The 14,504-nt window shown below is 48.0% G+C and overlaps 1 protein-coding gene across 2 annotated transcripts in view; it reads right to left on the reverse strand.

Annotated features, from left to right (window-relative positions):
- CYFIP1 (cytoplasmic FMR1 interacting protein 1) overlaps positions 1-14,504 on the reverse strand; it is a 235,650-nt gene that overhangs the window by 122,488 nt on the left and 98,658 nt on the right. For both annotated transcript variants that reach the window (XM_082244824.1, XM_082244823.1), the window contains exons 11-12: positions 12,288-12,405; positions 5,159-5,281 (exon numbers count right to left, since the gene is read on the reverse strand). In XM_082244824.1, coding sequence (XP_082100950.1) covers positions 5,159-5,281; positions 12,288-12,405 — 241 coding nt within the window. The remainder of the gene's footprint in view (positions 1-5,158; positions 5,282-12,287; positions 12,406-14,504) is intronic.

Below are 14,504 nucleotides of genomic sequence, written 5' to 3' on the forward strand. Positions count from 1 at the left end.
AACTTCCTAAAAGACTCCATAGCTACTAGGTACACAATACTTGCCCAAGCCACATCCAAGGCATGCAAGGAAATTTCCTTAGGATGTTTTGGCCTTGGACACGGGGAAAGCAACACAATGTCTTCATTTAAATGGAAATCAGAGACAACCTTTGGAAGGAACGACGGACAGGGTCTTAGAACCACCTTATCTCTGAACCACCAAGTAAGGTGAATGACAGGATAATGCCGCCAGTCACCACAATGTCATTTCATTTCCACCTTTTGAGACATTGTAAACAAGGGAATTTCCCAAAGAATCTGAAAGGTAAACTTCTGGAGGACCGAAAGCACCAAATTGAGGTCCCAAGGCAGCAACAGAGACCACACTTGAGGAACCAAATGGGGAACACCCTGAAGAAAGGTACGCACCAGGGAGTGTGTGCCCGAGGGTCTTTGAGAGAAGACTGCCAAAGCCAACACCTGGCCCTTGATAATACTCCAGGCCAATTTCTGTTCAACCCCCCCCCCCCCCTCCATGAAGGAAAGTCAAGACCTGAGCCACCGAGAAGGAGCGAGGATAAACCCCAAAGGGACTCACACCACGCGATGTATGTCTTCCACGTACGATGGTAGATCTTCCTAGAAGTAGATTTCCTAGCTTTTAACAGCATTGGAATCATCAATTCAGACCAAGCCCTATCCTTCAGTTCCTGGCTTTAAACAGCCAAGCCATCAAAGCCAGGGACTGAAGCAGGATGGAAGATTGACCCTTGGGACAAGCAGATCCTCCCTGAGAGGAAGCTTCCAAGGAACGTTGGCGACCAGCCGCACCAGATCAGCATACCAAGCCTGGCGAGGCCAGTCCAGGGCCACCAAGAAGACTGGAATCCCTTCTGCCTCGATCCTGCTTAGAAGTCTTGGCAGAAGCTTGAGAGGAGGGAAGGCGTAAATCAGACAATACTGACCCCACGGGGCCACCAGCGCGTCTGTGGCGTCCGCCAGATGATTCCATGACCATGCCACTAACCTCTGCACCTTTCTGTTGAGCCAAGATGTCAACAGATCCAACTCGGGGTTGCCCCACCGAGACACAATTGATGAAACACCTCTGGACGAAGAGACCATTCCCCCTGGTTCAACACCTGCCGACTGAGGTAATCCGCCTGCCAGTTTTCCACTCCAGGAATGTCTACGGCAGAAAGGGCTGGAACAAACGTTTTGCCCACCTGAGAATGCTGGCTACCTCAAGAGCCGCCAATACACTTCTTGTGCCTCCTTGGCGATTGACATAAGCCACAGCTGTGGCATTGTCTGATTGAATGCGCACTGGACATCCCTGAAGACGAACTGTCCAATGTTCCAGGCACAGTCTGGTCGCTCAGAGCTCCAGGATATTGATCGGTAGTCTGGACTCTTCAGGGTTCAGAACCCCTGAACAGAATTTGTCGAGAACGCCTCCCCACCCCGAAAGGCTGCCATCCGTGGTGACCACCATCCAATACATGGGGAGGAAGGATTTGCCCTGCCAGGAAAAGAAGCCACCAGATCAGGGACCCTTTTGCACCCTGGCTCAGCTGTACTTTGTTGTCCCATTTAATCAGATTCTCCCTTGCAGGGACCTCGTATGGAACTGTGCAAACGGGACCACCTCAGAAGGTAGACACAATCAGGCTCAGCACTCACATGTAAGTCCAAGAGAATGACCATCTGCTGGACAGCAGGAGGCAAATTGCAGTTTCTGGAGTTTGTCCAGAGGAAGGAGTACTCTGGCCGAGTCCAGAGTCAGACCCAGATAGTCTAGTTTTGTGGAAGGAACCAAGGCAGACTTCTGAAGATTCCGCCACAGCCACAGTCTTCCTGTCATCCGGGTTCTTAAAGGCCAGGGACTCTTCAACCGGAATCATTGTTGCCTTGTTAAATCTGGAAACCGGAGGGTCCACCACCGGTGGAACAGTCCACTTCTTAGGAAGGACTCCTGATGGGGGTATTGCCTAGAAAAGTGCTTAAGGACCCCAAGAGGACGCTTTGGTCATCCCCACTCTAACAATTCTCTCAAAATAGGAGGGAAAGATTACACCTTTGCCGCTCTGGATGGCTTGTGAGTGCCAAAGGGGACCTGCACCTCCGTCACAGCTGCGTCCCCCATCTTTAAGGTCTCAGGCACAGATACAATCAGTGCGTCCCCCAACGCCTCTTCATGCACAGTTGCAGAAGTAGAGAAATCCTGCTATCTGAGGATTCAAGGCGCGTGTTCGCAGACACATGCAGGGTGACCCACAATCTGCAGTGGCTGAATCAGATTCAGGATCTGAGGGGACAGATGAGGCAGGGGAAGGCGGGGGTGCTTGTTTGCTAGCCCATCTCCCAAAAGCCAACTTCACCCGAGACACAAACGACTTCAGGACCGCCGTCAGTATGTCGATGGATGGTTGGGACCCGGAGGGCCCCGCAGCCTCAGAGGAGATAAGGTGGGGAGATGTGCTCAAAAAAAAAACTCCATGAGTGACCAGGGGGACCCCACAAAAAAGTGTAACACACTACTAAGGGACACCCCCACCGCTCTGGCATCACACCTGGTTGCCAGTCACAGAGCCCCAATCAATCCTCAGCAGAGAAGGAGAGGACCCCACCAGACTCACCACTCTGCAGAAACCAGGCACCGCAGCAACCAGGAGAATCTGCGCCGCACGTACGGCGATCAGGAAAAGAAAAAATCCAAGAGTCAGCACCAGGGGATGAGAAGGGGTTCCCACCGCCAAAATCGCCGCCCATAGGTCTCCAACGTCATGGCTGCCGCTGTTTTCTATGGCAAGCGGGCGTGCATTACAGCACAAAGGCCACAAGAAAATGGCGGCCGCACACGGCACCACTAGGCTCCAGGAGGGATCCCTAGGCCTCAGGACAGGCACAGGCAGGACGAGGGGCCCTGGTTGGATCGCCCACCAGGTACAAACCCCCCCCTTCTGCACAGTCAATCGTCCAGTTGCCGGCAGCTGAGCCCCCCCAATCCCCATCACAGCGACCTGCCCCCACCCCGGGAGGTGTACCTGACAAACCACACAGCCCCACCATTAGTGGAGTAGTGGAGGGGGGGGGGGGGGTAGGATGGGGAGACAGATGAGGGGGGTGCCTAACGGGAAAGAGGGGAATCAGGGGGTCTGACCGTCCCATGGAGAGGCCCGCGTCCACCCCAAAACCCTCCAGGGGGGAGACAGCTACTCACCATACCAGGAACCAGATGGGCACCGCTTCAGGCAGAACCTCTAGCTATCGAAATGGGGGGGCTGTCAGCCAAGAGTAACGTATGCGACCTTGCGAGGCATTTAACTTGCAGGCCAGCCCTTTAAGACTGGAGGGCGGAAAGGACATTTGACGTCGCTCCGGTCCTCCAAGGGCACAGAGTCGAGTGGGGGCCATCTTGCCCTCACTCGGCTTCCTGCCCACCAGCACAGGGTAACAGATATTTTTCCCCACCACCGACGGCTCCAGTTAGAGGGGAAAACAACCGGGAAGCGGCAGGAGGGGGGTGGGCACCTCTCACGCGGCCCATAAAAGTGATCCTGTGGCGAAGCGAATCCACCACTGGGACCACTTTTATGTTAAAGCGGACCACCTGCGGTGTAAAAAAATACTGGGTTATGGCAGCTATCTGCTGCCATAACTCCGGTATTTAACGTCAAGGTAGCAACGTAAATACACGGTGGGCAGTCCGGAAGTGGTTAATAAAAAAAAATTTAAAAAACAAACATTCAGTCTTTCAGTTACTGTAAGGCCTGGTTGACACTAGTGCCCCTTCTGATGGGGCTTGAGCAGTACAGAACCGCACAAGGGAAATCTCATGGTTTTCAATGGTGCTAATTTTAACCACTTGCCGACCGTCTGCCGCGTTTTTATTGCGGTAGTGTGGCTCTATTATGGGAATCGACGTACCTGTACGTCGTTTCGTTCAATAGCCACTAGATGGCGGTGTGATTGGCTAGCGGGGATATCAATCAACCAATGTCCGCCGGCCACCCGCAATCATCCCTGGGAGAGGCACAGATGGCATTTTCTCATGTGGTAACTTACTGCATTGAACTGGTTGTTAAGGAGCAGGCCAGGAAGCCTGCGCACCTACTCATCATGGGATGGCCATGCCCCACGGCTATACAAGAACTAGCGGACACTGGAGCTGACAATTAAGAGAGCGAGCGTCAGAGGACGACCGTTTTTTTCTTTTTAACGGGTTGGCGGTGGAGGGAGAAGACATTGGTGGCGGAATCAGAAAAAGACACGTTGGAGCTACGAAGGGGACATTCTCCATTTTTAATATAGGACTCGTCAAAAACCGTCTCTTGTTTTTTGTAATACCCCACTACCTTTTTTCGGATGAATGGGAAGGTGTACAATGTACACTATAGTCATACACATTGGGGGGGGTGGTGTAGACGGGATCCTGGGGCCCCTTTCTTAAAGGGGGCTTCCAGATTCTGATAAGGCCCCTGCCCGCAGACCCCTACAACCAAAGCCCAGGGTTGTCAGAAAGAGGCCCCTTGCCCCCATCAACATGGGGACAAGGCGCTTGCTTGTCTCCCCCCTTCCCTCTAACCTTTTCTGACCTGCCAGGCTGCATGCTCGGATAAGGGTCATGGATTTTGGGGGGCGACCCTACGCAGTTTTTATTTTTTTGAGTGTAGAGTTTTTCCTCAAAATCCATACCAGACCGTCTTGGGGAGGGGGAACCCCATGCCGTGTTTTTTTTTTTTTTTTTTTTTTAATTTTGGCGTGTGGTGCCCCTTTAAGATCCTCAGATCACAAGTCGCATGCCACAAGTTGGATCAGTTAAAATGATGATCCGACTTGGATGCAACTTGCATTCAAATCAATGGGCTGAAATTGTGCTCAAGTTGGACAAAAGTAGTGCAGGAAACTTTTTCAGTCAGGCCAACACAAGTCAGACCAGTTAAGACAGCTCTTATGGGGAACAATGCAACTTGTGCTCTCGAGCGCATGTCAGAACAGAGTGAGCTACCCCTAATTCTTTGGTAACACTAGGGCGTAAACACCTACAAGGCCCAACTGCTACAAAGAGTGGTTGTATTGGTTGCAAATATCAGGTCATGTATGAAAAGTCTAAGCATATGTATATAGATGCACAGCTCCCAGAATGTATGCTTTGCTTGTGTTTGTGGACATACCACTTCCATTACATGAGCACTCCACTGAGATAAGAGCTGAAGTCCTTGCAAGGCCAGGTCAAAGAGTTTCCGGTATTCAGCATCTGTCTTTTGTGCTTCCTGACGACCAGATCCGGTCACTACCTGAAGAAATGGGTAGAATGGAAGATTACTCTTTTTGTACAGCATAGACAGTATAACCATACATGTTATGGTGAGGAAAGACTAAAAGGAATCTACATCTCAACTCTAATCAGTGCGTAGCTCAGTAAAGCTTTAAAAAGTGGGTGGGGCCCTGCAAACTGTTCCTTTGTGCCCCATTAGCCAGATGCACATCCTGAACTGCTGGTGTATGGTGCAAATATAGCCCAATTTTAATGAGCCATTTATACCAAACTGTATACAGCTGTTTTTAGATTTTTGGCCATACTTAGTGCAGTGTATGAAAACACACTAATTAGAGCAGAGATCTCTAAATTGTGCAGTATGAAGGCCACATTGTATACTTTAAAGTTACTGGCAGGCAGAAAAGTACCAAATCGGAGTCCATCCCTTACAACAGGGTCCCCCTTAGATTCTCCAACATTAAGGTCCCTACCATTGTTCCTAGAGGAATCCCCCTTACAGAGTTCAGGTGCAAGTTGGGGGGAAGTAAAACAAAGGCCATAGGCAACCCTAATCCTCAATCTGTGTACATTATGGATTCACCATTTATTATAGCTTTGTGCCAGGTAAAATCTTGTAGAGGGTCAGCTGTGGCCTGCGGGCCGTTGTTTGCCAGTCCCTGGATTATGGAAATTGATGTTCGAAATGAGGACTATGCCTCTACTCCTTGTGATATGTGGTGGAATGAGACATGTGAATACCTGTTTTAAGAAGGCTTCACTGTGTTTTTCTACAGCATAAAAACAATTAAAATGATAGTAAACCCTAATAAAATGAAAACAGTGCTGTAGACCTCAGCACTTTACTTCTTTGCATATCTTATCTAATATGAACAATGTGCTTGCTTCCAAATCCTCCTGTGAAAACTACCAGCTTACGGGTTCCGGTTTTGGGGGTGACCGTCTCCCTACAGAGACTTATGGAGTCACCTTTGCATGTGTGCTCCCGTCTGGCTACATGGATAAGTCTCCTTACAACCAAATTAACCCATCGTCTCCAAACCACACCCCTGATTCTCCCTCGAGCTGCTGATTTACAGAGGTTGGAGCCTACACTGTCCTTTTACGGGTATATGAAATGTGCAAGGAGCATGCTCTACCATCTGGAAGTTTGAGTGAAGCAGTGCTGAGGACCTGGAGCCAGCAGCAGAGGGTAATAAATGTTTGAGAACAGGTGTTAAGGAAAAATGTGTTTTTTGTCTTACCGTAAAATCCTTTTCTCTGATGTTCATTGACGGACACAGCACCAGAAGCTTCTTGACCATTGGGTTATGCTGCCTACTACAGGAATAGGACACTAGGTAGGAAAAATCGTTACCACGCCTATGGGGCAGTCTCATGGGGTATACTCCCACTTCCTGCTATAGACATTCAGTTTTGTTGCAAGCAGCGTCAGCAGAAACATAACCCAACTCAGTACAGGGGTGGATGCTGTGTCCGTAAGTGAACATTCGAGAAAAGGATTTTATAGTAAGACAAAAATCCAATTCTCAGAGATGACTACTCCTCTCAAACAGCATCCTGCAAAACCTTGCGGCCAAAGGCAGCGTCTCCATGTGGCAACACATCCACTTTGTAATATTTTGTGAAAATGTGCACAGACAACCAGGTGGACGCCTTGCAAACCTGCACCATGGACGCCTGATAACGAAAGGCCCAAGAGGCATTAAGCGCCCTTGTAGAATGCGCCTTAACAGTGAAAGAAGGATCCTGAGTCTTCATGCAATAGGCCTGCAACACTGTCTGCCTGATCCATCTGGAAATGGTCGCAGCAGACGCAGCCAGCCCTTTAAGAGGTCCATTCGCAAGGACAAATAGAGAGTCTGACTTTCTAAACTACTCAGTCACCGCCAGACACCCTGATTGCCCGAACCACATCCAAGGAATCTAAGGAAACCTCCTTAGGGTGTTTAGGCTTAGGACACAAGGAAGGCAACACAATGTCTTCATTTAGATGGAAACCAGAAACGACCTTATGAAGGAACGATTGATAGGGATGAAGCACCACTTTGTCTCTGTGTACCACCAGATAAGGTGAACAACAAGACAACACAACCAACTCCCGACACCCTACATGCAGAAGTAATAGCCACCAAGAAAGCTACCTTCTGTGTCAAAGTGAGCAGAGGAATCTCACAAATATTTTCAAAAGGTGGTTCCTGAAGAACCGACAGCACCAAATTGAGGTCCCACGGAGGCAACAGAGACCCCAACGGGGGAGCCAGGTGGCGAACCCTCTAAATAAAAAGTATGAATCAAGGAGTGCATAGCCAACGGCCGTTGAAAGAAAATTGCCAAGGCCGAAACTTGGCCCTTGATTGTTCCCAAGGCCAAGCGTTGATCTATTCCATTTTGAAGGAGCGCCAAGATTCTAGCCATGAAAAGGAACAGGGAGAGACCCCCTCGAGCCTCACACGTCTTTCCAGACATGATAATAAATCTTCCTAGAAGTACACTTTCTAGCTTTCAGCGTGGGAATCACCAATTCCGACACCCCCTCTATCCCTCAGCACCTGGCTTTCAATAGCCATGCCGTCAAAGCAACTGTAAAGCAGGATGGAAGTTCGTCCCTTGAGCCAGAAGATCTTCTCTGAGAGAGAATCTTCAAGGAATGTCAGCGACCAACCATACCAGATCGGAGTACCAAGACCGGTGAGGCCAGTCTGGGTCCACTAAAATGACCGGAATCCCTTCTTCCTCGATTCTTTGCAGAAGTCTTGGCAGAAGTTTTAGAGGGTGAAAAGCGTATATCAAACAATACTGGCCCCAAGGGGCCACCAGAGCATCTGTGGCATCCAGGCCAGAGGATTCCGAGACCTTGCTAGAAACCTCTGTACCTTCCTGTTGAGACAAGAGGCCAACAAATACACTTCGGGAGTTCCCCACCGGAGACACAATTGATCAAAAGCCTCCAGGTGAAGTGACCATTCCCCCTAGTCCAATGCCTGCCAGGTAGTCCGCCTGCCAATTTTCCACCCCTGGGATATGCACAGCAGAGAGGGCTGAAACTAAGTGTTCTGCCCACCTTAGAATGTGAGCAACTTCCCGGGCCGCAAGGACAATTTTTGTGCACCCTTGGTGGTTGACATATGCCACGGCCCTGGCATTGTCTGATTGAATTCTGACCGGGCGCCCCTGCAGACTATCTGTCCAATGTGTTAGGCAAGGCCTGATCCCCAGAAGTTGCAGGATATTGATCGGCAGTCTGCACTCCTCCAGAGCCCAAACACCCTGAGCACAATCTGTGCCCAAGACATCTCCCCATCCGGACAGGCTGGCATACGTGGTGACCACCGTCCAGTACAGGGGAAAAAAGGATTTTCCCTGTCGAATTGCCAGAGAGCGAAGCCACCAAATCCGGGACCCTCTCGTACCCCGACTCAACAGGATCAGATTGTCTAGAGACAATGGATTTTTGTCCCACTTGGAAAGAATCTCCCTTTGCAGAGGTCTCGTATGGAACTGTGCAAACGGGACCGCCTAGAAGGTGGAAACCATCAGACTCAGCACTTGCAGACAAGTCCTGAGATGGCCTCCTGTTGGACAACAGGAGCGGAATCGCATCCTGCAGCTTCTGGAGTGTTTTTCCCCTGGAAGAAACCCTCGGGCTGAGTCGGAGTCCAAGGTCAGGCCCAGGTAGTCCAGCTTGGACAAAACCAGAGCAGATTTTTGGAAATTCAGTTTCTATCCGAACTCTTGCAAGGTTCGCACAGTGATGTTCAGGTTGTCTTTCAAGGCAGTAGGAGACTCTGCTCGCAGAAGGAGATCTTCCAGGTACCCTAGTACCGCAATCCCCAGAAGGCGCAACAATGTCCTCCCGCCCCAGATACTGTTGAGGACAGGTGGAAGTAGGCTTGTCTGCAGGTCTAAAGGGACCTGCTTTTGGCTTAGCAGACCAGGGCCTCTTGGAACCTCCCAAGGGGCTTCAAATAGATTTTGATCCCTTGTCCTGAGATCCTGAGGAAGGAAAGGGCTGCTTTTGACCCGAGAAGAAAAGCTCCCGTTTGCGACGAGCCTCCTTGCTCCTGGTGACCTGTGGCAAGAGAGTACTCTTCCCCCCGTAAGATGCTTAATGATCTCATCCATGGAAGCTCCGAACAGGCGATCTTCTACAAAAGGGAGGATCAGCCATGACCTTCTTTAAAGCCTGGTCCCCAGACCAATGTTTGAGCCAAATCATGCGGTTACAGATACCCTGCAGACTAAAGGAGCCGCATCCAGAGAGGCATCACAGGTGAACTGCAACCCCCTAGACCAACTGGTCCGCCAGCCCTGCGAGGTTAAGGGAAATCTGTTCCCTCTTCAAATCCCGGCGCAAAAGCTCTGGGAGACCAAACTCATGGTAAACACATGTCTAAGGATGGAACCAGCCATGGGAAAAAGATGTCGGACCAATCGCCTTATAGGATTTGCGGGTACTGAAACAGACCGGCTCCTCCGATGCAGCAGCAGCTGCGTCCTCCAGTTTTAAAGTTTCCCGCGCTGCTACAATCAGTGCATCCACTAGCGCCTTTTTGTGCACAGCTGTAGTGGAAGAGGAATCATCCTCACTATCCGAGCACTCAGGGTGCATGGACGCAGACCCAGTAGGGTGACTCGCGTCCGCAGGTGCCAAATCAACCTCCGAATCTGAGGAGACAGAGGATGCAGGTGAAGGCAGGGGGTGCTTTTTGCGCGTCCTGTTTTTCAGGATCATATCTACCTTGGACACTAGTGACTCCAGGACCGCCGTCATAGCAGACAAAGCAGACTGGGCCCCAGAGAGCCCCGCAGCCTCAGAGAGGGTCAGGTGGAGAAACATGCTCCAGGGACTCCATAGTGAACCCAGGGACTACCTTAGCAAAAAAGGAACAAAAGCTGCTAAAAAAATCCCCACCGCCACGCAAGCGGCACCACAAGTCCCAGCACACCAAGTTGCTGCTATGGCAGAGAAAAGGGAGAGCCGTTTACACCCACATGAACTCACCACCACCGACCCAGGTACCGAGCAGAGCGTCCAACTGCACACCGTGCGGCGATCAGAGAGAAAGAGGAATTGCAGGAGTTAACACTAGAGGCCCACCGCTGAATCACGGCTCTGTAGGCTTCAAAAACATGGCCGCTGCTATATTCAATAGGAAACTACAATAAAATGGCCGCCGGACTACATAAACATGGCCGATACAGCAGCCATCCACGACAAAATGGCAGCTCCAAGCATCTCCCGAGACCCCCAAAAATGAATAGGCAGGAAGGGGGGCCCTGGCAGGACCCCCCACCAGGACCATCCCCCCAAAACCACTTTTTTTTTGCAGTCGGTGCATCCCACCCCCCCTTTCACCCTCTCAACATCCAAAAACAGCTAATCCTGTATGGTGGGGGAGGTGGGGGAAGGAGCGGGGAGCTAGATGTGGGCAAATGGGGGGTGGTCCCCGACAGGACCCCGATAAATAAGGGGGGACGTCATGTGGGAAGGACAAGAACTCGGGGAGTCTGATCATCATCCCACGTCCCCTCCCTGAGTGCCTATAGCAGGAAGTGGGAGTATACCCCCTGGGACTGCCTCATAGGCGTGGTAAAGTATTTTCCTGCCTAGTGTCCTACTCCTGTAGGGGGCAGCATACCCAATGGTCAAGAAGATTCTGGAGCTGTGTCCGTCAATGAACAAAAAGAGAAAATATATTGGATAATGGAAAGCAGTGGAAATTTACCCAGTATGTTAAAAAGGGTTTAATGCAAACATTCTTCTTAAAAAAAAATTAACAAAAACCTGAAAAATTGTCTATAAATGTTTCAGATTTTTTTCCAGTTGACGAATAAGGTTTTAAATATTTTTAACTTGTCCTTTTACATATAACCTTTATGTAAAACATTTATACAAGATGCATCCAAACCACTTTCCAGTATGCTGTTTTGGCAGCTTCTACAAACTACTTGGAGACAGGAAGGGAGATGAGGTCCTTTTCAAACTCATGCACATGTCCCTTTGCAGCACAACAGCATTAACAAAGGACCTTGCCAAGATGCGTTGGTCTGTGAATTCCATTGGTGATAATCAGCAAATTCTTGGATTCAGAATTGACAATGTTTGCAATTAGCTGCTGCTCTGCCTCCATGAGTGAACGACAAGTAGTCAGATATGTCAGTGGCTGTACACACAGGTAAATGCATATGCAATGGTTATCTGTGATTAGGGATAGAGGATTGCCCATGGATTCCAAATTGTGTCCAGGGGTGATCATTCGTGCCTGTCAGGAGGTCATTGCTGCATATGTGTTTACCTGGGGACATATCTGCCCGCTGTAAATTTGTCCTTCATTCATACGTGCAGGTAATTATAAAATATTCACATGTTATCAGTCAAATTTACTTTATTAACATTACCTATATATTTGTATTACTGACAAATAATAAAGCAACACTTTGCATTTCTTTCACAGTCCTTGTATATGCAATGTAACTCTACAGAAAACTCCAAACAATCAGCCCCAAGGGAAAAGTCTACTGCTGCCCTGCTGAGGTAAAAGCAGGATTTTGGGATGCTCTCCTGAGGCCAGATATACAAGGTCACATCTAAAAGAAAGCATAGGGGACATATAGAAGTCTAACCGCTGTCTAATGCCAGTATGCTTATAGTCAAATGGTGAAAAGACTGTCTAATTCTGGACAGCATGGTTATGGACAAATGGCAACACTGATGACCCTGATCACAAGAATTTGGTAATGCAGTCTCAGATTGTCTCAATACTGTATACATCATGTATAGACTTGATATAATTGGGAAAGGTTTTATCAATATTTTTTTTCAATGCCTTGCTATGAAACAGTGCCAAACAAATGCTTAAAGCCTGTCTATCATCCAGAAATTTGAAACAATTTTAAGGCTTGAAAAAAAAACACTTGCCAAAAGCACATAAATAATACAAGTTTTATTATCAAAAGCAATGTTATCACTTTAATAAATTATTGCTGTACTAATGCGAAAGGAGTATGTTGTCAAAACTTACTTCACTATTGCTGTAGCGAGCCAACTCTGAGATGAAGCGCATGTGGTCTTCTCTAATCTGGATCATCTGCTCACAGATGTTGTACTGAGGACTACTGCTGGATGAGGTGCAGGTCCATCTGTTTCAGAGCAGCAGGAAGAACATTAATACCTTGCAAACTCTTAAGAGCATTCATCTAAAAAGATGCTAGAGTTGAATATTATGTATTATTGCATCTCAGTCAGTTTGAATGTCTTTTTTATTAATTACACTGACACATTCGCTCGATTACTTTAGCTATGAAAGCAATGAAATATGCATGGTATTAAAACAGAAAACATTATTAAAGAAAAAGAGCCTTATCGATCATCCTCTTTTCCTGGTAATCTAGCACACCCTATATTACACTTTGGGGCAGATGTTTAAAGCTTGTGGAACCAATGCTAATTAACTGCGTAAATATAATCCACAATATAGCTTTTTAAGATGGACGTAAAAGTCTCTCTAAAAAATTTCGCTTCTTTAAAAAAAAAAAACAAACAAACTGGATTTTTGTCTTAGCGTAAAATCCTTTTCTCTGATGTTCATTGACGGACACAGCTCCATATATTGTTTGACCCTTGGGTTATGCTGCTCTCCATAGGAATAGGACACTAGGCAGAAAAAAAAATTGACTACGCCCATAGGGCCATCCTAGGGGGTATACTCCCACTTCTTGCTATAGGACTTCAGTTTGTAACAAGCAGTGTCAGAAGAATACATAACCCAACTCAACAGAGGTGAGTGTCCGTCAATGAACATCAGAGAAAAGGATTTTACGGTAAGACAAAAATCCAGTTCTCTTTTGTTCATTGACAAACACAGCTCCATATCTTCTTTGACCCTTGGGACATCCCAAAGCAGTGTCAACATGAGGGGTGGGAAAAAACACAGCAATAAATATATTTCCCAAAAGGGCTAAACGTAGCCAACCAGGTAAACCAGAAACTCAACCAAGACTAACTGGAGCTCACCTACCAAAGAAAAATACACCCTCAGGAGGCAGGAGCCTCTGCAACAGCAGCCTGCAAAACTTTGCGGCGAAAAGCAGCACCCACAGATGCGAGTACATCCACCTTGTAAAACGTTATGAATGTGTGAACAGATGACCAGGTGGCCGCCTTGCAAACCTGCATCACTGATGTCTGATGGCGGAAGGCCCAGGAGGCACTAAGAGCCCTCGTAGAATGCGCCTTACCAGGGAAAGGAGGAACCTGACCCTTGATGGAAAAGGCCTGCACCACTGTTATGGAAATTTTATTAGGTTTAGTGTGGACATTTTTCAGCATGTGCTTTATTTAGATTGTCATTATGGCTCCTGCTGTAGGTTGGCTTGCAATAGGCTATTTAGAGCATATTTGGGCAAATTGGCATTAAGGAAAGACTACTGGCAGTGAAAACCTTCCCTTAGATGTGTAGACTCGTTTGCTCTACATAGACACCTCCCCCAGTCAACACTCTGTGTGCAGGTCTGTTTGCTAGTAGAGATCTATGTGTATGGTGGTGCGGAGTCAATATTGTTATGATATCCATCTGTCTTTGTGAAGGGATACAATCACATGTCTTTCTACTATGCTTGATCACCCTAGTGGAAACATGGTTATTTCCCTGCAGATAGCCTCACGTCTATGGGAACAGTAGTATAGTCCTATTAGGCATTGTTCGCTGATGGGATTCACACCAGTAGTAATGGAGAAAGTCCATGCCCGGGTTTGATTGGAGCAGGGTTCATGGTTCTACATGCTGGTTTCCTTGTGTAGGGTTAGGCAATAAGCCATGCACACTGTTCTGTTTATTCACATACTTCCTCTTCCTGTTATATATTTGAATGTATACAAGTGTGTCATTGGTTGATTCTATGTGAGTAACTTATGTCATGTGACTGTACATCTGGAACCGATTGGCTGATGGCTATCACTTCCCGTCTCTGTTCTTTTGTTGACCTATAAACGAAGCCCATTGTTCAACAGAGGACTGCTCCTATGGACATCGACCGTGATACAGTGTGTGCCCGTCCCTCTCTTTGTCAACGTGCGCGCTAGGATTTCTTTATACAAAAGAGCTGTACATTGTACTTTTCAGTACAAGGGATTAATGTCCCTTGGCAGTATTAATATCAGCAAGTGCGCTTTTCAGCACAGCTATGTTTTCAGCGCATTGAGGGAATTTCTATGCTCCAAACCCCATTAAATTTACAAA

Source organism: Pelophylax lessonae, assembly GCF_965119305.1.
Source record: "Pelophylax lessonae genome assembly, chromosome: 2".
NCBI classification, from domain to species: domain Eukaryota; kingdom Metazoa; phylum Chordata; class Amphibia; order Anura; family Ranidae; genus Pelophylax; species Pelophylax lessonae.